This window comes from Eutrigla gurnardus, assembly GCF_963514095.1.
Source record: "Eutrigla gurnardus genome assembly, chromosome: 5".
Lineage (NCBI taxonomy): Eukaryota > Metazoa > Chordata > Actinopteri > Perciformes > Triglidae > Eutrigla > Eutrigla gurnardus.
Window position 1 is genome coordinate 19,245,661 of NC_139919.1, and position 26,365 is coordinate 19,272,025.

Sequence of the window (26,365 nt, forward strand, 5' to 3'; positions counted from 1 at the left end):
TGCGGTTTGTTGCTTCTTTAAATTTATTCAAAGCACAGGCAGTTTGTAACACATTCTGTCTCACCATTGGAACATGACGGGGAGAGGGTAATGAATTCAGGGGAGGAAGGAACGAAAACAGCCTCCCTGGGATTTGATCACAGGCAAGCCGAGATAATACATGCAGGGAGTTTAGACTGGGAGTCATCACTATTCAAGTTCAAGGTCCTGGTTCCAGTCCAGGCTGCAGTGATGGGAATGTATCTAGTGCTTCAGTAGTCGGCACTATACCAGCTGCTGCTGCCCTCATTAACCGTCTTATTTTTACTCAGTGGCTACTTAACAACTGGAAGAAAAGTGAACTGATTAAAATACACTGCGTTAGCGTTAAGTGTATGCACATTATACCGATGCGTGATGGGCTCACAGTTCCTACCAGATGTGTTGGATGGGGTCAGGACTCTCTACTTGATTAATTGATTAAGTTTAGAAGTAACAAACACCAAAGCACAAACATTTGATGCTTCCAGCTTCTTGAATGTCAGGATTTGATGCTGCCTTTTGTCTTACATCATAGCTATTTGAATATCTGTTGGTAAAACAAAACAAGCAATTTAAAGACATCATCTTGACCTCTGTGAAATAGATGTTTTTATTGATCATTTATTGACTAAATTAACATATAAATCCGAAGAATAATTTGTAGATTAGTCCCTAATGGAAACAATTGCAGAGGGATCTCTAATTTTGTACAATGAGAAAAAGCAGTAAGCACGGAAGCAGTAATGCAGTTGTGGGTTAAGGGCTTTGCTCAAGGGCACTCACATGGTGGTAATGAGGATATGGCAGGAGCTGCTCTCTCACTTCCCAAAATGAAGATCCAAAGATCTAACCAGCATTAGGCCATATGTTTTGTTTTAAAAACGCAGATGCAATAATCCATATTGTCCAGGTATTAGACAGTAAGTGCCCTGTAAGTGAAGATTGAAACAAGGTGTTGTATAATGATGACTTGGACTGTAAAAAATGATGAGCACCGAAAAATGTCGCTCACTTCAGTTTTATTTATATTTTTTCGAAAATAATTGCTCCCTGAAAATGTGATGCAAAGCAGTTTTTGCCACTTAATGCTTGTTTTGTAGTTTTATAAACTAATTAAATCTGGTGTTCCATCAGACTATTTGATGTCAAATGAGTTCACTCCTGATAATGTGGAAACGATGAGTTGTTTGTGAAATGCACAGATTAGCTTGGAGAGGCGAGACCTGCAGGTTCACGTCTCAGTCATATCGGGTCACACCAGTCCCACCTTTCACTCTTGAGGGACCGTTCAGGCTCTTCTTGAGTCCTAGGTTTTATTTGACTGGCCTTTAGCACTTGGCATTCAGCAATCAATAGCTCCAGGGCCACGGTTTGATGGGGTGAATACTAATGTGGTGGAACAGCATTGGCATATGACTGGCTCTCTATAAATCTATATCTGAAACTTTATCTCATAATCTTATCCAGAGCGATCCCTCGTGGCTGAGTGAATGATCACAGTCCAGTACGTTCGTTTGTTCTGTTAGGTCACTGCATCAAGGCTCATTGATTACAGTTAATCTGCAGATCCTAATTCATAATGTGGTGCCATCTAAAACAAGTACTGCATCCCAGCGTTCCCTGCAGTCAGTGAAGGTCTTTCCTGTGCCGTTTACGGTGCCGTTAACAGATACGGCCGTCTTTTTGTATTCAAGGACGCCAATCATTTATTGCTGCTCTAATGGTATTCAAAGTTTTTATGCATTGATGGGCAGAAATGTGAAATTGCTTTTATAATTTTTAATATGCCTGTGTTGTTTTTCCTATTAGCATCCAGGACTTTGCTTGTCTCCAGGGCCTTTCTTCTTGTTTGTCATCAATTTGTTTGCTGGCAGGTTGCTGTAGTGGTGACGTGCAGGCCATCTCAGAAGTTGCCTGACTGAAGCGTACGGCTATTTTAATGAGAATGAATCCCTGAGTTTTTGTCTCGCATCAAATGTAAAGGTGAATGCCACCACTAGATGGACTGCCAAACTAGGAGTTGAATACAAGTGAGTGTTATTGTCATTTGAATATAAGAATAAATGATGTGCCTTTCCTAATCATTTCAAAGATTACTATTCATGGTTTGTTGTTGGAAATGGACGTTTTTTTAATCATTTTTAAAGAGATTGAAATGGAATGAGCATTTTTAAAGGGTGAGACCAGAATACTTGAGGTCTTTTCAGAGTAGAGGACCTCCAGGACAAGCAGTATCTGGTAATGGATCCCACATTTTAAACGTAACCTGGGGTAGGAGCTTGCTTTCGTAAATGTATTATATCATCCAAAGTCATAATAATTAGGGCTAATCTAAAAATACCATGTTATTGCAGCACCTGCGAAACAGTAGGACAGTAAGTAGAAGAAAAGAAAACATTCTGCACAGGTTGAAAAGAAGGATTGGGTGATAAAACCCTCTATTAAATTATATACATTATCACTGCTACACTATTTCAGACAGGGACCTTTGATGTTTCCCTCCTCATTTCCTGTCACTCTCTCTACTGTCCACCTTTGAATAAAAGCAAAAAATATCCCCAAAGATATTATTAAAAATCCTACTAAGATGGTTTCGGATGGACATTATGAACAGCTGAAAAGAAACTGTGGTCTGATAGAAGTAAAATGTGTGAGAAGCTTTTACAGTTTCAGGTTCACACTTTATGCTGAAATGAGTCTGTTAGAGTTAAACGAGGTAATAATCTTTCATCATCTTTATTATTATAATCTTTCACGTGGCAGCACAAAAACAATGCTATAAGAAAAGACGTTGATTTTCTTCACTGATCTCGTTTTAATTTAGCTGCGATATGTAGATGAGAAAGCATAAAGTGTAAATTATTAAATCCGATTTGATTCTGTCGTTGCAGGTACAAAGCATGATCCAACCGAGCAATCAATTTATATTCAGCTTTTATTTCATCAGACTGCAGTAAAAAAAGATATGAACGATATAAAGAGAAGAAGACGATGTGATTTCCTTCAGGCTGATACAGTGTCTGGATAATTTACACCGGAGAAAGTCTGGGACTTTCAACCCCGAGCAGTTTCTTAATTTTAAGACCATTGCTTCCATTTTTAAATAAAGCCATCTTGTAGAAGATCAATATCTGTAACCTTGAACTATAAATGACAGATTTGATGAATTGATGTTGGCTACTGTTTGACTTGTCTCCTTAATGAAGACTAAAGAGAAGCTAATACCCTAAACAACAAACAGCGGTGGGCTTCACCAGTCCAATTAACTGCACATTTTTAATAGCAAACTGATTAACTTCTAATCAAAGTCTTCTTTATCCTTGAAGTGCAGTCGGTGTTAATTATGTCGAAACACACCAAAGGAGCGGCGCTCGTGTGAAAATCTCAAAGAAGTTTCGGAGGAGAAAGAATAGATGTAAGGAAAGATGTAATGAGTTTTTACACGGGGAGTTTGATTTCACAACTCTTAATTTAGACCTGCACATCACAGTCACAGGTGGGATCCAGCTTTTCCTCTGTGTGCTCAGTTTTATTGACATGTTTACCTCTGCCAAAGAGAGGTAGTTTGTCTGACAGGAGATATTTCCTAGATAGGCAGAGAAACGGCTCGGATCTGAGAGTTTGGATTTTGGATGTGATTTATTAACTGTAAGGATGGATTGTGTGCCATGATATTAAATAATGTTATGCTGTTCCTTTTTTAAATAAATTCTTAAATCTCTATTAGTTTGTACTAATTTAGATACCAGGTATGCGTTTCTCATTGTGGATCTTTGTGTGGAGAACGACTCCTGGTCCACCTGGAGAGGCCGGGGATCTGGTAAACCGGTCCTTTGTGTAGAGCCATCGAAGTCTTAGACTGCATGGAGCCAAAACCTGACAGCTTTACTACTTACAGTGCTTAAAGTGGCATTCTAGAAGATTTAAGAGAGGATTAATATTGCCAAATGAGGTAATACAATAGTGATTGAGCCTATGACCCCCTGATGGAAGTGTTGCAATATTGATATATTTGCAGTATTATGAAGTGGGTCTCTGTGGTGACATTCCCAAAAGAAGAAAACCAAATTCTCTATTGTACAATGGAATTATACACACAATTCAGAAAACTTGAAGCTCATGTATCAATCTTAAGGATTGCTGCTTTAGAAAGGACTTGAAATCATGACATTCAACTCTGTGACAAAAGCATCCTTATGGAGTTGTGCCTCCTTTCTTTCCAAACAGAACTTCTCCATCTGCTGTCATGAATAAGTGCTTTTAAAGGTAGAATATGCAACACTTTCCTATAGAACAATGTATAGACTGATGGGAAGAGAACCCCTCTCAGTCATCACATGTTGAGATGATCAGCAGTCATTTGCAGTGTGGCAGGCAGCTTTATTTTGCTGTGTTCAGGACTTTTCTGGGTTTCAGCAAAGAGCATTTGACCCCCGCATGGAGGTGAAACCCCCGAGCCAATAAGCAGCGTGTGCAGTCCGGTCTCATTCCCAGGTCAAACGCCGCTGCTGTGTCATACCCCTCAGCGTACCGAAGCCCACGCACGTCCAAGAGCGGACGATTTGTGAGGCAGATTTGTGAAGAGGTGTGGATATGTTTATTTGTGCTTTAAAACGTAACCACAGCGAAACCACACCAATGCCAGTCCCTCGCTCTATTCACCAGCTAGCTAACAGACCGCCGTGCTCGCTCTCTCTTTCTCCCTCTCCCTCGAATCTCAACCAATGTGACTGCATATTCTATCTTTAAATAAAATCTCTGTTGTTGCGTGATTGCTTTCTTGCTCACTGATTGAGCATCAAGACCTTAATCTTTCATTAACCAAATTGAGTTGATGACCAGCGTCTCGATGCCAAATTGTAATGGAATAATCTCAAGGACAAGAAAGACATTAAACTTGAAATCTCAGAGGTAGGAATGACAATGTTGAGATTTTGGAAAACGGTCCAACATTTGCGGTGTTTCCTTTTTTTTTTTGCTCATTTTATTGGGTGGTAATATAAACACGTTCATTTATCAGGCATTTTTTAACAAAGTGCTTTTACGCTGCAACTGTTTGGGCGCAAACAAATTGCTCTCTCTGTGTACTCTATGTTATCGAAGACGCTGTTGCCAGTAATTGCTGCAGGAATATAATATTCAGCCTAAAGAGCAGCTCAGAATTGTGCCTGGTCCTTTCAAATTACTGCGGCTTTGATTTGATTATTCGCAGCAAAACGTTCGCCCAGCTCTGATTGAGGCTTATTGTATTGCCTTGAACCATGTTTCCTGCTGCCGCACAGTTAATGTGCCTTTATTCCTTCAATCTAATGTAAATTCAGCTGTGTGCAACGTGGCGTCAGTGCAGTTGTGATGCCTTATGTAGGTCAATTCTTCTTCAGCGTTCCCTGCTTGGCCCTGTGATGAGTGATTTTCATTTTGCGGGGGAACTGTGGTTTTATTATTCATACTCCAACAGAGATTGGAGTTGCGGTGCATTAAAGCATGACGTTGTCATTTCCCCACTCGCACCACCGTTATTCCCTTTGCCCCAAATTGGAATTAAACCCAACATTTGATGCCGGTCCTAATTGTTTTTCACTCGCCGTCGCATAACTCTAGTTAAGCCTCATCTCTTTGGATGCGCAGTCTGTCATTTAATGGGTTAAAAATGTATTTCTAGCCCCCGCTCAAACTGCTATTTTACTTGTTTTCCTGCAGCTCGCCGTTTAGGATTCATGAGTCTTTCTGTCACTGATAACAGCGGGGTTTTCTCACTTAAGATATAATGCAAGCTGGTGTCTGCATTTTCTAACCGGCTCCAAAATGGATGTGAACTGCGACGTGATTTTTCTGCAACGAGGAACCCGGGCGCATTACGCGAGTCGCATTAAAGTGACCTCTGAAACGTAGCAGTGTGTGAGACTTGCATTGTAAAGAGGGAATTCGAACTAAATTGATTCTATTTGAGACTCTTTCTGCAGTATGCGTATCACCTAAATGCCCTAAACATTGCCTCCATGGTGGTTGTACACGTAACGGCTGCTGGGTAATCAGCAGCCCAGATAGGATCACAACTTTTCTTGGGAGCAATTTCTCCCCCATTTTGTTGCCCTAAAGCAGTGTGAGGTCCCATATATCTTTCTGGTACTGTCTCTTCTGTTGATCTAATTGGATGCTCTCTGTTGCCTACAATGAGTCATTTCTGGACCTCCTCTCTCCCCTCAAGTACTTATTTTTATTGAATGCAGGATTCCCCCGAATCACAAGGCTCAACCTTAAAACCTGTATTTTTCCCTTGGCTTTAGTCATTGATCTTTTCTCTTTTTTTAACAGCTGTGTCCGTATCACTTTTAGTCCAGCGGAGGATTATAGGCTTGCTTTTATGCATTTCTGCCTCCCCAGAGACAAGCCAGGAGTTCAGGCCGTTCTACCCACTCCACTAATTGACTCTTAATTTGCCAAATGCATTTTAAGGTGTAATGAAAAATCTGACCCCTCTTTGCGTTCGTATGTGGGGATGCCACGTCTAACCCTCCTCCCTGTATAAGTGTTGTTACTTATCCCTCATTTGCCCTCTACTCTTGACCTCTACTGATGCGGAGAAGGCTCTGCTGCAGCACAGTGACTTTAGTGGGGACACATCTGTAGCTGAGGTGAGGCGATGGGAGGCGTATTGGCATGCAACCCATGATTTTTTGGGGAGAGAAGTTTAAATCCTGCCAGTTCTAAGGCTCTTTAACACGACGAGCCCCAGGACTGGGCTGCTGATCCACGCTGCAAACACCTCCAGCAAAGTGGCTCTTGCTGAGCCGATCGAAGGCAAAGATTTTTTTAATTACTGGCCCACTGCAGAATGGAAAGGCATGGGTTCTGCCTGCGGGTATCGTTATTGATTTGAGGGTATGATGCTTTAATGAGCCCGGCGTGTAAATGATTTGTTGCAGTTGTGTATTTGTGAAGGGCTAATTTGTTTGTTTTTCTTCTGCATTCTCAGTGGATGGATTCTCAGTTGACGTGCAGGCAGATTTAGGGCTTTTCGGGACGGAGCAGGATGTCAAAGATCTCCAAGGCAGCCAAGGCTGTGAAGAAATTGGATGTCAGCAATGTAATCCGGGCTATCGTGAGGTCCGGGCAAGCGGCCCCCGGACCCCCACTGGGCCCCATCCTGGGACAGGTAAAATCACTCACACTTCCACTTCTTGTTCCATCCGTCCGCTACGAATAATCAGGAGTATCAACGTAATTGCAGGAGCAGGGCTTCATTTTGTCAGCTGACCTTCTGCACACAGCTCTCATTTACTGTGAGACAACATGATCCTTCGCAATTTTCACTTTGCCAATCACATAGTTGCCTCTCCGTCCCCACCTCCTCATAGCCCTATTCATACTCCCATTCTTATTCCAGGCGCATGGCTCTATTGTGCAGGTGTGTGCCACACTTCGCTTGAGTCAGCAACTGTTTTCTCACAGTTTCCAGGCCAAAGACACTAACACCTCCATCCACAGCAGCTGTCCATATGGATTAGCCTCACCCTTTTACAAGCCGAGTTGATGAAATGGAATTGAACCTGTAAAGGTTTTGTCTTAAATTCTTGTATACTTCTCTCTGCTTCAATGACTCCGGAGAAACGACTGAGGTTGTCTTGTTTTTTTATTATTATTCTTTTATTGCTCAGGAATGCACCACTACATTTTTTTCACCATCTATGCCAATTTTACTAGCATAATGTATGTATTGGTTGGTCCAATGATAAAATAAGTCGGCAGTCTAAAAGCATTGTGAACAAAGATGGATTGGAGTGAGCAGATAAAAATAACAGAATATTATTCACCACAAATAAAATGATCCTTCTACTGATGTTAGTTATGCGGCCTGTCAAATCTGAGAGGACACAATAAACTCACTATCGACACGCATCCTATTATTTCCCTGTTAATCAGGGGGGGGGGGGGGAGGGGTGTGTGTGTGACCAGTCATATGGGGACATACATCTGATAACACACATAACATCGTTCATCAGTAGAGCCCGACCGATAAAGGATTTTGAAGGCCGATACCGATACAAATGTTTGTTGATTTAAAAATCCGATATATCGGCCGATATTTTTTATTTCAGAAACGTGTAACAAAACATTAACAGATTTCCCTAACATTAGTTATTTGTAGTTATTTACGAGTCTTCGCTAAAATAATATGATAATGCAGTTTAAAAATAAACTTGTTTATTTTATTGTCGCAACGGAACAGAGGAACATCAAAATATATTAAAGTTCTGATAAATAAAATGTATAAAAATACAAACTTAAGATATAAAACTTGAGGTCCTTTGAACAAAAACACAATAACAACAACAACCAAACACAAAGTTACCAGTATTAAAAGACTCGGTTAGCTTCATAAATATAACTTCAAACAAGACTGGAGACAAATTCTGTTAAGTTCTATAAGGGTGTTTCGTCCTTTTTTATTTTATTTATAAAATATTAATTTATCGGCCGTTATTAATGCCGATACCGATACTAACCGATAGTTTGGAAAATGCCTAATATCGGCCGATAATATCGGCTCGCCGATATATCGGTCGGGCTCTATTCATCAGTGATGCTCTTTTCATTCACCTCATAACTTTTGTTTTTCCACCATAAAAGCACAATCTGTTCTGGCTTTAATGATGATTCAGCTATTTAACGTTATTGCTTTTACAATATTGAATGAAAGAAACCTTTATATATGTACATATAAATGACCCAGTTAGGCTCTTTAGTGGACAGTTTCTGGACAGCCTTGAATGCTGTCCAGAAACCAGATCAATTCTCACAGTTAATCCATCTCTGTGACTTAGTGACAACACTCGGGGAGGGGAATGGAGAAATAAACAAAACTGACAGAAAGGAACTACACATGATTCATGATGTCAGGAAAAAAAGCAAATGTTGAGCATTCAGAAAGGAGTCAAAATGGTGTGAAAACATCTCATTCCTCTTATCTGACGATGACTATAACAGTGTCAATACTTTATGGTGTGTTCAAAATGATGTACTATGTTGTCACCAGCAACATTAACTATAACATAAAATCACTTAATTGCTGGAAATCCGAACTCCCTGCCAGACTGGGACTTGGATTTAGTGCTCACAAGTACAGTAGTTTTAATTAAACCCTTTCTGTGTTGCTCTACACATCCACTTACTTATCATCTCACATGACATTAACGTGTCAGAATATAGTAATTAACAAATGAATGACAAGCTGTAATTAACAAATGTCATCCCTCGTGATTACTTTACTGATTATTTTTCTTGAGTAATTAGGTTTTTGGTCTAGCTAACTGTAAACTCATTGTTTTGATTTCCCACCCCAGTTTTTCTTCACTCTCTCGTCTCTCGTGGTGTCCTTCTCTAAAGCTGCTGTTCTCAGTGGAAAAGCTTTAAAACACTAGCTGAGCACCAGTCGGCAGGTAGACGCAGTTAGCAGCTATCTAGTGAACATTGTGGATATGCTTCTAATGCCCTAAATGTTCTCAGAGGTCGGTGGAGACCAAAATCAGGGTTAAAATTGAATGCTCGATGTGTGAATGGGGAACTGTCAGGTTTGCTGTATTAAGGAAAAGAGGATGTGTCAGATGTTGTGTTTACAGCAAGTTTTTCGTAAAAAAAAAATTACATTTACAAACCCATATTAACATAGCATTAACAAAAATTTCAGACGTATTGTTCTCAAGAGTCTCGCAGGCACACAGAGGTCAGAATTTCTGTTCTGATGTTTGGGACTTCACACAGAATAACACAATGAGTAGTTACAGTAAAGATCCATTTGATTCAGTAATAAAGAGGATCTATTCTTTAATTTCAATTCCACCATCTTTTATTCCCTCTGAAAAAGGCCTTTAACTGCTGCCAGACCGTAATAACCGTCTCTGCACTGTTTACCAGTGAGATGTATAATTGATTTTAAGATTTTCACTGATCACATTTAAGGCTGAGCTAAATCTTCCTTCCCCTCAGCTACGCTGGAGACCTCTAAGTTCCCTCTGATCCTCTGAAGCTCAGAATTAAGAAACTGGCTTTGACTGTCACTCAACTCTCAACCCTAAAGGTTACTGAGTTTTTTAATTTGTAGCACGTCGTGCCTCCGAAACTTACTGGCTTCATTTTGCATAACAGAATATACTTTACAGCTGCAACACTGTGTGCAAAAACATGTTTTCTTTATCACAGAATTTCAAATCTTGTCAGACGGAGTGACTCATTTAATAGTTGCTCCTAATGGGCATAAATACAAATTCTAAACAATAGCAAAAGATTTTCAACAATCCTCCGTGTCTCTCACAACTTATAAAACGTGTCACAGTGACATGAGTGCTAATATGTGAGCCTTCCCCGAAAGACACTGTGGTTGAATCTGAATTATGTGAATTATGTGACAGCCCGGGATAATAGGCAAGAATAAGGACATTGTTTTCTTTACCAACTTCGACAAGTATGCAGTGTGATCTTTACTGCCAGTCTTTGTTTGTCAATTCACCTCTGAATACATTTTCATATCGTCCTATCCAAATATTCTGTTCTAGCCGGAAGCGTGTTAAATTATGAATGTTTTCCCACTTGGAGCTTTGCTTTTCTCAAAGAACACATTTCGTTTCTGTTGGTGAAACTATTTTCTTGTATTTGTTTCCCTTTAGCTTTATTTTAAAAAGTCTTATTTTTCCTTCCTTAATCATTTAATCGTTTAGATTATAAAATGTCAGAAAATATCGACAAATAGCCACTCACAATTCCCCACAGCCCAAGATCACATCTTCAAATTTCATATACAGTACATAAAGTTATACTATATGACTGCATCCCTTTTATGCTACGTTATACTACTAGATGTCATATATGGTACTTTTATATTTACATTTATTTTACAGCTTTAGTTACTTTGCAGTTTCAGATTATTAAGACAATTTCTGTGCGATTTGATATCATGCATTTTACAAGTTTACTAAGCAGTAAAGTTAAAATATGCTCCTCTTGTACCAGCTGCAACGTAAAGGATTTCTACACACTGATGCATGAATAATCCAATATTATCATTCTGCAATGGACTAAGACTAAAACTAAGACATTAATAATGACATTACGAATGTATCTGTAGCTTTCACGCTTTTGTGGTGGGGAATATTTAATTGTCAGATTTTTTTAATCAATTTAAAAAGAGAATTACGGAACATAAAATCCCAATTACCGTCTTGGCTGTAAATCCAGTTTGAAAACGACGAAAATTAAGTGAAACATAAAGAGAGACTGCACAGAGTTATATCCTTTAAAGAGGCCTTCTGGCTAAATGATTGCGTTACTGATATACACATAGACTTTAGTTAGGCTGGATCAGGCTGCCAAATTCACAGAAAGGTGTTGCATCCGTTCCTGAGTCAACAAGAGGACTACAACGTTTCATTTCCAAAGACCATCAATCAACGAGCAGAGGGGAATCAGGTTTCCATTTCACTGCTATGCATTTCCTGGCCACACATAAAGCGATTTCCATAAAATTAATTAGGGAATTAGTTAAAGAACTGCTGAAACTGTGAAATTCCCCAGTAAGCAAAGCCCAGGATCGAATGGGAAGGCACATCCTGTGATCCCTGTCAAAGTGTCACAGAATTTGCACCAATAGAGCCTCGCTTTTGTACAAGGCCAGGTATGTCAGCTTTTATAACACATTTCTGACAATTCGGGTTTGGATTTATGTAATTTCCATGGAGTCGGTACAGTTGATGGAGGGAATTATAATGAACCAATCTGCTTCAGGCATTAAGAGAATGAGCGCCCCAGGTCTCTAATTTGTAGTTGTGGAGTTTCACGAGGCTGTGATTATCCTCGAGGCCACAACTGGTCATTTTCTATAGCGAGGTCAGATTTAAAAAAATGATCTCACTCTGGAATGGCTACTGTGGGGACTAACATCATCACACATGAATACAATTGGAGGATTAAAGGATTTAAGGATACATTTTTATTGTCATTCTGCGACACAGGGATGCACAACAGAATATGGTAATAGACCATTTGCAAGAAAAACATGAGGAAAAAACAAAATGGTAGTGCATTCTTGTAGTGCTTTTTTAATGTTTTTTTTTTAATTTGCATCAGAAGGAATGTAAACAGTATCACCAAAAACAATTGTCTGGGCAGATAACATGGCTGGCATCGTAACCATTAAAAATTGGACATCAGGGAAAACATAGTCTATCATCTTTGACTGTGTCTGAGCACCAAGCATCATTTATGTAAACACAGAGTCCTGCGCTCTGTTCGGCGGTCCGCCACTCAAGCGCAGCTTCATCCGGGATGCCATGATAGAGCCGGGACTTTGTAAAGATGGGGGTCCAGCAGTCACTGACCTCCCTTTACTGAGTTAACCTGAAGTCTCAATTTATCCATCTTATTTTCATGCAACCACACCGTCAGACTGCCGGGAGCAGGCTAGTGGAGGAGCCTAAGGTCCTAGCTGGGTGAGCTTCATCTTCCTGGGGCGGTCCACTTTGCATTCAGGGGTGTTTGATCCGGCAGGTCTGGCCGGATGAGCGTCTCATGGTCTGCTGCTCTTTATCGAACACCCACGCTTCCTTTTCCCATATTGATGAGTGTATCCTGTCATATGCCATTTAGAGCTCCAGTAATAAACATGAAAATACATCAAAATTGTGTGCAATTCCAAGACTGTTAAGGGACCCCAGTATGCAGAAATATTCAAATATCCAATTTTTAGAATAGGCAAGAATAACATATATAACCCATCAGTGTTTTGTCCATTTTATGTGTGTTTAAGTGCCTACAGGTTCCATTTAATTTAACTTCAGTTCAGTTTAACGATTAGTTCCTAGATCTACTGAACACCTGGAGTTCATAGAAACAGCAAATCCTCACATTTAAGAAGGTGGATCCAGAAACTGGCGTTTGGATTTGACATACCAGTATAAGAATGAACATGACATACCATGTATAAGAATCAAATTAGTTGCCAATTTATTTCCTTAAACTACTGATTAAATCGATTACATGTTTCAACCTTAGTTCTTTTTTTTAATTTCATATGAGCATCAGACAAAATTATCTTCTATTCCAAAGAGTCTCAGACTCTTTTGCATCATTTCTTTCTCCTAAAATAGACTTTGAAGTTCTCCCCCAGAGCTGTGGTGCTGATGGTGTGTGCTCTGATGAATGATTTAGGCGTCTGTCTGTTAAAAGTGGCTCTTTCTGCCAGACTAGGTGGGTGTGAGCTTGTAGGCATACTGTAGCTGTCGCAGTGTCCGGGGTAATGAGGTGAGATGGGTTGTCACCACGCGCTCAGCAGAGCAAAACAAAACCATATGTTTGTCTTAAGGTGCCTCCTCTCGGACTGTTTGGGATGTCGTTGTTGTCGGGGCGGCGTGTTGCGTTGCCTTTGTCTCGGTGGGCCCCCGTGCTCCATCAAGCTCACACTGTGTGTAACGGTAAATAAATGCCGGTCGGCAGCCACTCGGCTTGAGGCAGTGGCTTCGGCCCTTTAATCTTAGCCAGCCTGTATCCTCCTTTGGTTTTTTCCTCGTCCCTGACTAACCACCCTTGACAGGGGAAGTGCAGAGAGGTAGGCTGCCTGTCGGCTGCGGGGCAAATTTAAACAAACGAGAGAAATAAAAGAAGGAGCGGGAGACACAAAAAAGGGAAACTGACAGCTTTGCTACAGGAGAATAATTACAGGCTGGAGTGAAATTAGCACAGGCGAATGGAGATGAAGAATGGAGCGAGAGGCAAAAAGAAGAAAGAAAATAGGAGCGCAGCTCACACACTTTTTTTCAGGAGGAGGTTATGAGAGTCAGTGGGAGCCGAGGGAAAATGCTGAGCATTGTATCTAGATACCTTAACGGGTGTAACAAATTCTTGGAGGTAGTCATTTGCTGAGGCTGCTGCCTATGCAGTCGCTGCTTTGAGTATAATAGAAATATGAAAAGTTGCCCAACAGGGAGTGTATCCAGAATGCCTATGTTTGAAATGTAGAGTGGGCCGGGGAGGGGGAGATGAAAGGAAGCGTGCTGGCGAGAGCAGGATGCTGTCTACTACTCCGGTTATCCCTATGTGGTTTTTCCACAAGTTTCTCTGAGCCCAAGAGAAATTCCCCACGGAGACTTCGAATGCATCTTTTTGTGCCCGAGTGTGTACATTAGTCTTAATACATCCTCTTAATATAGCTTGTTAATCAAGCATAAAGTGCTGAGAATAAGCACTTGCGTTTTGACAAATGGCCTCAATTTCAATTAATAGGGCCATTAAGGCTAAGAGGAGAGGCCGGCGGGTGCATTCACAGCCACACAAAAAAAAACACAACAAATAGTTCTCTATGAAAACATCTCACACTCACAACTCTTGACAGGCACACCCCATCTCTCTTTCAACATTACAGACAAACACGACAGCACACTCAAGGATTACTGCGAGAGGATCCAAGCTGATGGGGCCGCTTGCGTAATTTAGATAAATGACAGCCTTTTGTCAGCGTGCCGCACCATAAAGCAAAGAGCACGCTGTTCTAGCTTGAATATGTTTAATCGGGGGGGAGGGGGGGGGGACTACACCAGTTCCAGTATGAGAAAAACATGCGATTTTCTATGAGTGTACCTCAATATAGTGGAGGTTTCAAAAATATGATGCAGTTATTGACCCAAAGGCCTCTTGGCTTTGAATGATTTGGACTCCTCCTGTGTTCCCCTATAGTGACAGGCTGTCAGTCGATGAGCTATTGACGAGGGGGGTATGAAACACTTTATTAATTTGTCCTGGAGGTGTAGCAGACGACAGCTGTGGAATAACTTCAGGGTCCACATGGCACACGTCCAAGTTCGACATGGTACACATGATGCGTACGCCTCGAGAACACACAGATGCTCGGAGCTCCATGAGGAAACAAGGCACTTGTCTTGTACTAAATATCCTCTACACATGCTCCTCTGACCCATAAGTACTACAACACACACATGTTCACAACTTAATGAAGGAAAGCGTTCGGCCCTAATTCAAAGAAAGTCTTTCCTCTAAAGTGAAAAGGGGATTTAGGGTCGGACAGGCAGCTGAAACGTTTTTTTTTTTTTCTTTCTGCTTTTTTGACAATGACTGAAGGAGACTTTGAGACAAGCACAGACGACAGCAAAACATGAATTTTAAATGTGCTCTGAATTGGTAAAGGGATTGCTATTCTGTCTTTGTAAACAATGTAGTGAAATAGACCTGTACGTTACTTTGTGTTGCAATAGGATTAAGATTATGCAAAATGCCCATCTTTAAGCTCCATTGAAAGATTGTATTTATGGAGACTGCCTTCCATAAACAGTTGGCATCTTAAGTTATGCACAATTGTTTTTGTGTTAAAATCGCTGCAGGAGGGTTTTAACAGTTCTAGCAAAAGCGGTCCTAAAATAAATGCGATGGCACAATATGCGTCTCAAAAATCATCTCTAGCTGATGTTCAAATTCTATAATACCAAACACACAATTCAGGGGAGATAGTCAACCTGGAGGCCCACGAGTCTGCAGCTTCACACTCCAACCAAACCCCGCAGGGAGTGATTTCACTGATTAACGTTTCATGCTAGACATCTAATAAGTGATATCAGCCGGTGTTCCTTTCCGGTTTGAATTGTGTTTTCCATCCTCGGCGTAGGGGCCCGCATGAGAATATTAAAAAGGAGATATGAGGAGAAAACATCTGTTACACATCATTTTTATTTTCTTCTCATACCTTTTGCTTTTTTTATCGTGCAAAACTGGATAGTCGTGCCCCTTCAGGCCACTAAAATATATTCAAATATAAAAAAAATGGAAGAAGGGTACATCCCTTTAGGTTGTGGGTATACTTTGATTTAAAGGGCTACAAGCAAAAAAAGGTTTGGATCCACAGGGTTTGACTCTGTATTGAAATACTGGAGCACTGTGTAGACTGTGAGTTTTACAGGCAGACTGCTTTTGAATCCTGGTGCTGAGGGGAAAAATAAATCCTCGCTCCTCTGTATTCTCTGTGAAAGGTTCCTGTAAAGTGACACAGAAAAAAAACCCCACTAAAGGTCACAGTCTGTATTTTGGCGTCTACTTGCAGAAGAGTAGTGATCTAACTTTCCAACAAGCCAAGTGACCCGAACTCAAATTTAACAAATACGTAAACCACTGATGAGATACTATACATATACACAAAAAAAAAATCAGTATTCAGTCATCTAAATGCAACAAATTCAGTATGTGGCAGTTTAGGCATATGTGCCCAGATTAAAGAAGGAAATAAAGGACTTCTAAACGTCAATATACATTTCTGGAGTATTCTTTACAGGCTGATAGATGTGTTCACAGTGTTCAATTTAAAAAAAACTCCCACAAATCCCAGCAATACATTTTGAGTTATTCTCAGCACAAGAAATTGTGCAGTAAGCAAAGCTTGCCAAATGCATTTCCACAGCTCAGTATTATACCCATCACTGTTGTAGTGAGATTCAATAGAAGTTATCTGTTTGGATGTGATACTGGCTCCGCTGGTCTGGGTTTTAAATGTGGGTGTGAGCACATGCTTCTGTGCATGTTCGGAGTGACTCTCTAGAGTTCGTGGGAGATGAAAGAGGGTCCTAAGGGCGTCTCTGTGGGCTCCAGGCTGACGTGGGAGAGAGTGTGGCTTTGGGAGCGAGACAGTGTGTGATAATGAGAGGGAGGGGCTTTCCCCTGGCTCTGGCCCTCTCCCTGCTCCGAGCTCTGGCTTGGCAGGGTCGAGTCTCCTGGTTCGGCTCCAGCCACGGTCCCGGCTCCTGCTGCACCGCGGTCCTGCTTGTGTCGCTCCCAAGCTGAGCTCAGCTTCACTGCCAGGGCCAGCAGGTTCTTCCCCAGGAATACAGTGGACACGCGGGGGTCCCTGTACCACAGCATACCTGTGCCCCTCAGGGCCAGGGTGAAGATATTGATAGTGACCAAGCTAAGCCACGGGTACAAAGCCTCCTTACGGGGCCCCCTCTGTCCTGGCAGGCCGGTGGCCCCCAGCTCTGTGAGGGCCACACAAGGCAGCAGCAGTAGGAGGGCGTAGCAGTAAAAGAAGACCAGGCCCTCGGCCCAGATGGGCAGCCTCTGCTCGACGACCCCTCCACTGCCCGCTGCTGCCCCTCCTTGGGCTTCCCACAGTCCCGCCTGCAGGTCCAGCACATCCAGCAGATCCACCACCACCCACAGGAGCCGGCCCCGCACCTCCTGCTTCCTGCTCTGCGGGGTCATGTGGTCAGCGCCCGTCAGGATGAGAAACAGGGAGGGGAGGCAGATGGACAGCAGCAGCGTCAGGGTCTTCCTGGCCAGCGGGTCGGGCGGCCGGCGCTCCTGCCTGTAGTTATGGCAGACGAAGAAGAGCTTGAGCTGGAGCAGGGACAAGAACAGGAACCAGAGGGCGTTGGCGAAACCACGACGCGGCGACCGCGCCTCCGACACCACGCCGGCCGACACGAAGCGCAGGGCGAGCAGGAAGCCCACATCGCCGACCAACACCGCAGCGCACTGCCACACGCTAGGTCCTGAAAGCCCGCGAGCCCCCAGCATGCTCTGCTCCAGCAGGTAGAGGTCCACCACTGCCATCGTGCTCACTGTGACCAGGGTTGATACGCACACCTGGGGCGTGGGCACCATGCCTGAAAGAGACAACCACACATGCACGGTGGTAAAACTGTTAAATCATCATCAGAGTTCAAGCTCACTTTGCTCCACGCGGTGCCATCTGTCCTCCGTGAAAATGACACATTTGCAGAATAAGAACATGCTTGTTTTTCCTCGCACTGATTCTGAACCGAACGGAAAATAGTTGCTTGTTGCTATGGTTAAAGACATTGCCTGCCTGGGAAGCAGTGAGCGCCCTTCATCTTTGGCCGGAGCTACATCTGGCCTGGCTGCTCAAGCTGAGTAGCCTGTTAAATTGTGTAGGTTTTTTTTTTTTTTTGTGCAACTCTGCATATCTTTGAATTAAATTCTCCATTTTTCATAAAGATCCTAAATGTGGTTCTCTTTGATGCTCAGTCTCCACAAGTTCTTTGTTGTCACTTTTCTGTGTCTTGTTGTTTCTGCTGTTTTTCTTTTATACTCTCCTTATTCATTATTAATTAATTGTGTTCAGGCGCAGCTAGGTGCCCCGTCAAAGCCTTTTCTTTGCTTCTATTGCGTGCCATGTTTATTCTCATACTGTGCTGCAGTCTTTAATCATTGCAAATCCTACATTCATTTCAGATAAATATTGATAACGTGCTCTTTGTTTGGCGATGTGTTTGACTTGTGTCTTTGTGTACACACTGCGTACGTCTGAGTGAGTGCATGCAGGCAATGCTAATTTGGCTGAACATGGAGGTTATTTTATTTTTTTTTCTGTTGCGGCTCATATCTCATTCACGGACAATATAAACCTCAGTATTGATATAGCGTGAGAAATGTTCATTGACTTTACAGTGTAATCGGACTGACGGCTCTTTATCGCATTTCGCTGAAAAGCACAGCACAGACCCGTGGACTGTCTGTTATCTGCTCGGCAGCACTCGGGATGGAGGGGGGAGGGGGGGGGGGGGGGTGTCAACCCCTCATCTAGATCAATGCCATTATAATACAAAATCACTACCAGCTCAGATGTGTCGTAATGGCAACAGTTCAGCGTGATCGAGCGAGAGATTGTCGGCATGATTGCGGCCTCTGAGAAAAGTCTGCCAGTGAAAAGTGTGTATTGATATCTTGCCGGTGCCGACACATCACTTCCCTCACTGTAAGACTAACAGGAGCTCTGTGCTGTCTGAATCATTGAACAGGGATGAGGAACTCCACTGGGTACACTGGTGTGTGTGTGTGTGTGTGTGTGTGTGTGTGTGTGTGTGTGTGTGTGTGTGTGTGTGTGTGTGTGTGTGTTTGTGTTTGTGTGTGTGTGTGTGTGTGTGTGTGTGTGTGGAAGGAGAATGAGCATACGACTGCATGTGAAAGATTAATAGTCCCCTCGGCTGTCTACATGCCTAATAAAGTGTTACTGTGTGATGGTAATAGTTCATAAATAAGCTCCGGGTGAGAGGGGGTGAAAGTGATGAAGAGGAAGCCTCAAATGCAGATAGAAAGTGACTTCCACCCACTTACATGACGACATGCCGCTCATGCGCCAGCCTGGCCTGGATGAATCCGAATGCATTCATCACTACGAGGCTATTGAAATGTCACAGACATTAGACTTTGTCCTGCAACAGATGAATCAAAGGGATGAGGAAAGGAATGATCTCGAACTGATTAATCCGCTCTGAGGGATGGTGGGAGGAACGGGCGTGGATCATGCCAGCGTTCGTAATATCTGATTGTCTATGGAGCCTTTTGTTTCACCGCCTGCAACTTGATTACCATGCCACCAAAATTGAATGAACACAACCAATCCACAGATTGAGAGGGGATTGCAATTTAAATGTGTTATTTTCTTTGTCGGGGAACAAACCCAATCTGGCGGGAGGGAGGGGGATGGAGAAGTTTACAGCCGCTGTTGCAGCTGGCATTTCTTCCCCCCAGGAGGTAGTGCCTCTTAATATATTCCACCTGAGCCTTAGATTTCACCCTGGCAATCTCCTCGTCACCCAGTGTTTGCGTTTTGACTCCCCGTCAGCGTCGTGTAATTTATTCTGAGTGGGAGGGACCGGGATGACAGCCCGCTTGTCCACTGGGCTCATCAATAATGGCCTAATTCCTCATTCCTGTCTGGGAAATGACACTGCTGTTGAGGCAACCTATATCACTGTAAGCGAGAGTAATGGCATGTAATGGCGTGTGGGTGAAAGTTGTCTACATTATTATGTACACACACACACACACACACACACACACACACACACACACACACACACACTTGTTGTGCACATGGCTCTCCATCTCCACCGGTGTCACCAGGTCCCCCATTCTTTGCAGCACACACTGACAGACATAGGGGAGGGGTGTGCCGATATCAATCGTGGTCTATCAATATTGCGTTGTCCAGAAGTACAGCAGTCCATGTAGAGCTAAGATTAATTTTTGTTTACACAGTTTATCTCCACAAACAGCCCTTGCAGAGCCAAATCCCATCTAAAGAGCAGATCATCCATAAGTTATCACAGGTGGCAGCAGAGCACCAAGGGCATCGGGACAACATCTATGCCATTACGTGCAACTTAATTAATTAATAGAGAGCCAGGCAGTGTGCGGTCCTTGCTAATGCACCGCTGAATAAATCCCCTCTCCACTTAAAGCCACATGACTGAAACATCTGTTGATTTGTGAGGTAGCAGTGTGGCCTGATGGGCTTTTTTGTTCCATGCTTTTTCTTTTTTTTTTTCTTTCTTTTTTTACACAGTTATCACGTTTGTTTGGTTATTCTTTAAAAGACGGTCATTATGAACCTGCCCCCCAGCATGCAGTGCGACGTCTCGCATTCCCTGGCAATTTAACAATATCAATGAAACCGCTTACCCCGCAACACCTGTTTCATAACTGGCCTATTAACAGCAGGTACTGTGGGCTTCGTCCGTGCATTGCTAGTAAAGTGAGGCTTTAGTTACCCGAACCATTCGCGATCCTCCTGGCGCGGTTTTTGCAGCGGGTGATCAGCGTGTTCCTCCGAGTAGGAGCGCAAGTCGGGGACCAATAAAGTCTCTTTTATGGCCGTTGATGAGGCGGGCTCGGCGGTAAAGTCTCCCTCTTACAGTCCGGCTGTTTGTGTGGAGTCCGGCTCCGGGAGAAGGCTCATCTCGAGGCTGTCAGTGTCCAAGCAGCAGACCCGAGTTTGTAGGAAGCAAAAAAATATATATAAAAATAAAACCCGGCTCGCAGTTATCAAGGTCTCCCCCTGCGTGCAGATCTGGCATGGCCGATGTCTCCGTGCTTATTGCAGTGGGCTCGATCTGTCACCTCCCGCAGTGTCGGGGTCCGCCGCTGGTCGGTTTGTCTTTTGATGGAGCAGCGTGCGGGGCTCGGTGCCGCCGCCGCCGCTGCTGCTGCTGCTGCTGCTGCTGCTGGGTCCGGCTGTGCGGAGCAGCCGGGGAAGTCGGTCAGAAGTGGAGGAGCAGCATCGGAGGCGACGCTAAACCGTTAAAGTGGAGACCCGCAGACCGAGAAGATGGCTCACCGGAGGGAGAGGGAGCTAGAGGAGAAACTCACTCACGCTGTCCGACTTCGGTTGTGGTGTTAATTTGTAAGCAGGCTACGTGCTCAACTCCAGACCTCCCACCCTCACCCAGTTCCTCCTCCTCCTCCCTCCTCCTCCTCCTCCTCCTCCTCCTCCTCCTCCTCCAGCAGCTGTGGAAGTTAAGCTGGAAGATGCTATGAATATTTGAGAACACCCAGCTACAGTTTACTCATTGGTTATGGAAATCATGATGATGCCGCTCGCAGAAGAATAGTTGTATTGTTTGCGAGCGGGGACCTTATTTACCCTTCCTCGCTTGAAAGGAGAGCTGGGGGAAGTGGAGCGAAAGATGTTTGCAGCCTGTAGACACACTTGGAGCCCAGAAGGCAGATGTTACAACTTTAATTAGGCTTCTCTACTTACTGTCTTAGTCACACGAGCCCCAGATTAACGCATCACTGCAGACTTAAACAGAAGGACTGGGACTTTCTGCTTTTCAAAGAAGAGCTCGTTGCTTTCCTCTTTTTTTAAGAATTTTAATTTTGGTTCTGTCGTCAACCAGACTTGTGATTTCATAGCGTCACCTCTTCCTCAAGGTCCTGCTCCTTCAAGTGTGTCTGAAGCCGTTCCAGCCTGCACCTTTAGCAAAGACCCAAAGTCCTCGGCTCCTTCGTTCCTGTGGTTCTCTATGTGCCGAGTTCATTTCTAGAGTGAGAGGTTTAATCAGACTGGTGGGAAAGGGGATGGAGAGTCATCTTTCTTGTCAGATTCAGCTCTGCGCTCTGCTGGCTTCCAAGAGAGGAGAGATTTTCCATTTTCCTCACTTCACCGTGTTATTTTCTTCTTCTTCTTCTTCACTCGTCTTCTTCTTCCCCCCCATCCCTCATGTTTATCCCATACTCTCCTCCATGCTGCTACTATCCCCCTCCTCTCTCCCTCTCTTTTTGCTTTTGTTCCCTGGGTGTGGTTGAAGGTCATTCTGCACACTGGCTCACTTTCAGAGAGAGGGAGAGCGAGGCAGGAAAGAGGAGGAGGAGGACGTGGAGCAGGAGAGAGGAGGGCGAGGGGCAGCCAGGCGGCCAGGCTGTCCACAGTACTGCTCAGTCATCACTTTTATTTTGCTTCAGACATGATTGTGGAAGTTTGGAAGGACACAGCTGGTCTGAGATTGCTCTAGGCCTCAACACTGAGTCATGCTCCTCCACATCAGACCTCCAAACACGAGTGTGAAGCGTGAATTAAAAGACTGCTGATTTATTTGGCGTTGCACTCCTTTAGCATGGTCATGGACAGAGGGGGAAAAATCCATACAGCAGTAATAAAGATCTTGTCCTTTCTATTCCACTTAGTCTGCTCACTTGTCAAAGCCTGGCACCTACATCACCCACAATGCAACTCTACCGCCGACAGTTCGGCCCTAGATTTGGTTATGTTCCGGCAGCCTGTGACATCACTTGAGGCAATTTATCAGATTTCGCGCAGCTCCCCCTCGGGAGCCCAAAAGACACTTTATGCAATTTTCTTCACATGGGCAGTCCTCGCAGAGACCAGCAAACAGACTTTAGTGTGTAAAATCTGTCGAGTTCCCCTTTTGAATAACACCTTTTAGCGTGCAAAATTCCCCATTATCTCTGAATACACCCCGAACACAGCACACGCTTTGTCAAAGCGTTGCTATCGGTTGTTGTTGCAGCCCGACTTTATTCCAACCCCTGACTCCCTCTCTTTGTGCTTCCCCTCTGCTTGACAGCGTGTCTTGTGATTTTTCAGACATCTCCAGCGTGGAGCCTCAGCTGCCTGCAGTTCAGGCTCCTGTGTTTCTGCTGCAGCCTCCACACGTGATTAATCATCTGAAGTGGCAAAAAAGAAAAGCACAACACTGTCAAGACTGTGAGGGGAACCTAATGGAGTTGAAAATGTGATGTTTTGTTGTGACGCAATCCATTTTGTTCCACCCTGCGCCTGCACGCTTTCACCATGCCCCCAATCTGCAAATTCCTCTTCCTGTGCCGGGGACGAAACAGGAGTGAAGGCTGCCTCTGTTTTAGGGGGAAAGATTCAGACGGAACTAACCCTCCTAAGAAGTTTTGGCTTGTTTTGGTTGTTCTGAAGATGAGTCCCCGCATTAGGCCCGCTCCATCGGACTGCATTAATGCTTTTTTGAGCAGCTCTCCTCTGCTCTTTAATGCAGGGGCTGTTTATTGGCCTCCGCACAGTTCACTGGAGACTGGGGATGAAAATCGTTTTCATTTTCCACATTTAAGACTAATCCACTGATTCCAGGCTGGAAAATCAAATAAAATGCACGTCCAGTGTGAACTCAATTTATTTTGTGCTCTTCTGCGATGTGAATCGGTGTCTGTTAGACCTAAACTGACCTGCCGTGCAGCCTCTCGGTTACCCTCTCTGCAGCTAAGGGGCTCAGCATGAAAACTAATCAGCTGTATGACGCTACAATGGCTGGATGTGATAAAAAGCCAACAGCAAATCAGATTAAATGAACACGGTAATGAAGGTAATGAATGAGAGTGTTTCACACTGAAGAGTTTAATTAACCTCACCTCCCACCAGCCTCTCTCCACTGTAACACCTACTTCACCGTATCGCGGCCCAAGGCTGTGCCGAACACCCAGGGCAATTTATCAGGTGGCCCGGTGTGCCGGGGGCAATTAATCCTGCCCCAAGGCCTCATCCTTTGTCTGTGTCCTTTATCTCTGTGTTTGCCACGCTTCCATAAGCACACTACTTCTCTTGACCTACTCACCCTCTTTTTCTTATCTCCCTCCATCTCCTCCTCTCTCCCCCCCGTTCTCTGAGATGCAGAGACACCTGCGACCGCACACAGTCAACACTTCCCCTCCGTCAGCAGTCCCCGGCAGCTTAATATGCACACTTTTGAACGGGGAGTCTCGTCGGATTTAAATGAGGCCTAAGCATTCATACATAAACATATACACACACGCGCACACTCACCCATATTCATGAGGACCTCCTGCGGCCTTTAGCTTTGCTTGTCTCCTCTCCCGTTGTTCACCTTGGTTAAACAAATCCCTTCCCATTGTTCAAATATTGACCACGACTATCACTGGCCACATTCTGACAACTTTAATACACCTCAGCTGTCTCTCTCTTTCCCATCGCTGTCTCTCCGCTCCTCCCCTCCACACACACACACACACACACACACACACCACCCTGCCATGCCATGCAGCGCTACATCTTGTTAAAAAGAGTTAGTGAAGCTGAAAGGCCTATCACATTAACACGGAAGGAGTGTCAAAAAAGACCGCAGAGAATATGGTGGAAGGGCCAAATCAAACGGACGCTTCCCAGATTTTAATTGCAAATGCTTAATTGCTCCCATAATTACGAGTAAAAAGACTCCGCCGCGCTGATCTCCAATGGATCACATGGCAATTACTCACCGCTGTCGCTGCCGGATTTGACGGCGAGAAATCTCTCCGTAGATTAGCGTTTAATCCCGGTGCCCAGGATCTCGGAAGTCTTTGAAGATGCGCGGCTGAATGTGTCCTCGCCCATAGCCGGCGTGGAAGGCCCCGCCTCGGGTGATGGGCTGCAGCCATTTTATACTGGAGAGCAACCGGCTCTAATCAGTCATGGTGGAAGAGAGAGGATTTATCCAGCAGCTCGGACTCGAGGATGATTAGATGCTCAGATGCAGTGAGCCGGGTTAGCGATTTGGCCAGGGCATGAATGTTACTGTTCCAGCCCTCTCTCTCTCTCTCTCTGTGTTAAATGTCATGCAAAGTTGGAGGAGCTGACCTTCAACCTTGCTTTCATGGCACACCAGCCGTCTGCCACAGTTAAAGACTGATTCCAACATGATTCTATCACAGTAATTATCGCAGTTACGCTTTTAAGTAGCCTGAGGCCAAACTAAAACATCCCCATGCTGCCACCTTCAGAGGATGAGATGCTTGGACTCCTGTGGACCAGTTTAATTAAAATATGATTACCTGTCTCTAGTGCATACTTAATGTGTGCAGAGCTCAGGGCGAACTGTCTGCCATACCCAAGTGGCTGGTCATGCCCTTATGCCACTCTTTAGCCTCTCCTTTTACATGTTTGTTGACGTTTGTTTAGCAGCGAAGGTCTGGTCAAGGAGGCAGTGTGAAGTCTTTGCCTCTCTCTATCTTTAGAACAGCCACGTTCTCTGTTTGCATAATGTCTCGCCGTCCGTGCTCAAGCACATTTTAGAAGCATCGGGCGTTATCTTTGGCTGGTCAGGGAGGCTCTTTCACGGCATTGTGTGGCATGAAAGGACCATCTGAGTCGGTGGGAGAGATCATTATCCGATGTGGGCTCAACAGACGGGAGGGAATGGGAGCTGATTGTGTCAGGCAGAGCCCGAGGGTTTGCTTTGACTCATACGCAACATCACAGCCTTTATACTAATCCATATTTAATTAGACTTTCCTTCAGTGCTGCCTCCCTGTTTGTTTACCCTTGCTGTGTTTTTTTTTATTTTTATGGGAGGCGGGGGAGGGAAGGGCACAGGTAGACGCTAGTGAGGTTGACATGGGATTACTATTAATAAGCACGGGGAGGGGAGGGGGAGGCACGGCTTTGGGAACGTAGCTGCATTTCATTATATTAGTAACGTATTGTGATTCTAATGGCACTCGTTTCATCTGTGAAAACAACAACGGGCCTTGACGGGTGATGTGTTGAAATGTGTGTGTTGTTATTGCATTAGCAGAGGCAGAGAAACAGCATTGAGTAATGAGTGTTTAAGACACGAATGATGTGATGGGGTTGTGTAGATCAGTTGATTAGCATTCATCAGGTACATTTGACGCCCTTAGCTGAGATGATTTTCAGAGAACTTTCTGCTCCGCTAAGTTCAAATAAATGTCTCTCCCGTGCTGTCATCGGGGAGTGTCTCATAATGCCTGACTTTTCATCAGATCCTTTATTTGAATCTGAGGGCTGTGCTCTGCTCTTGTCATGGAGCAATAGAAGCTCACCAGTCCATTAAGCAGAATAGGAAAAAAAAGCCTTTTCTCTTTCGCTCACTTTTGAAATGAACATTTCAATCGGAGTGTTGCCTTTGGGAAGGATGGCGGGCGAACATCGGTATAAATTCCAGCAGTAATAATTAGATTCTTTATTAGTCTTTGCTTTGGAATTCAGCTCCAAAAGAAGGATGGTGCGAAGGAGCAGCGTTGGCGAATGTTGACTTAATGTCACCCATCC

General features: G+C 43.9%; 2 protein-coding genes across 3 annotated transcripts in view; one reads left to right on the top strand and one right to left on the bottom strand.

Annotated features, from left to right (window-relative positions):
- mrpl11 (mitochondrial ribosomal protein L11) overlaps positions 1–26,365 on the top strand; it is a 36,377-nt gene that overhangs the window by 3,291 nt on the left and 6,721 nt on the right. Inside the window, exon 2 of the mRNA XM_084010278.1 lies at positions 6,998–7,177. Coding sequence (XP_083866404.1) covers positions 7,055–7,177 — 123 coding nt within the window. The 5' untranslated portion in view covers positions 6,998–7,054. The remainder of the gene's footprint in view (positions 1–6,997; positions 7,178–26,365) is intronic.
- tmem265 (transmembrane protein 265) lies at positions 16,052–24,597 on the bottom strand. 2 transcript variants are annotated; one of them, XM_084010270.1, is made up of 2 exons: positions 24,574–24,597; positions 16,052–17,672 (listed from the first exon to the last, which is right to left on the bottom strand). In XM_084010270.1, the coding sequence occupies exon 2, from the start codon at positions 17,668–17,670 to the stop codon at positions 16,606–16,608; it is 1,065 nt and encodes a 354-aa protein (XP_083866396.1). In that variant the 5' UTR covers positions 17,671–17,672; positions 24,574–24,597; the 3' UTR covers positions 16,052–16,605. The 2 variants fall into 2 exon arrangements, with proteins under 2 accessions (XP_083866396.1, XP_083866395.1); XM_084010269.1 differs by lacking the exon at positions 24,574–24,597 and adding an exon at positions 20,583–20,905 and having other exon boundaries at positions 16,053–17,672.

Bases quoted from the DNA above. Each gene is read 5' to 3' on its own strand.
- tmem265 (XM_084010270.1), bottom strand. From the start codon at position 17,670: ATGGTGCCCACGCCCCAGGTGTGCGTATCAACCCTGGTCACAGTGAGC.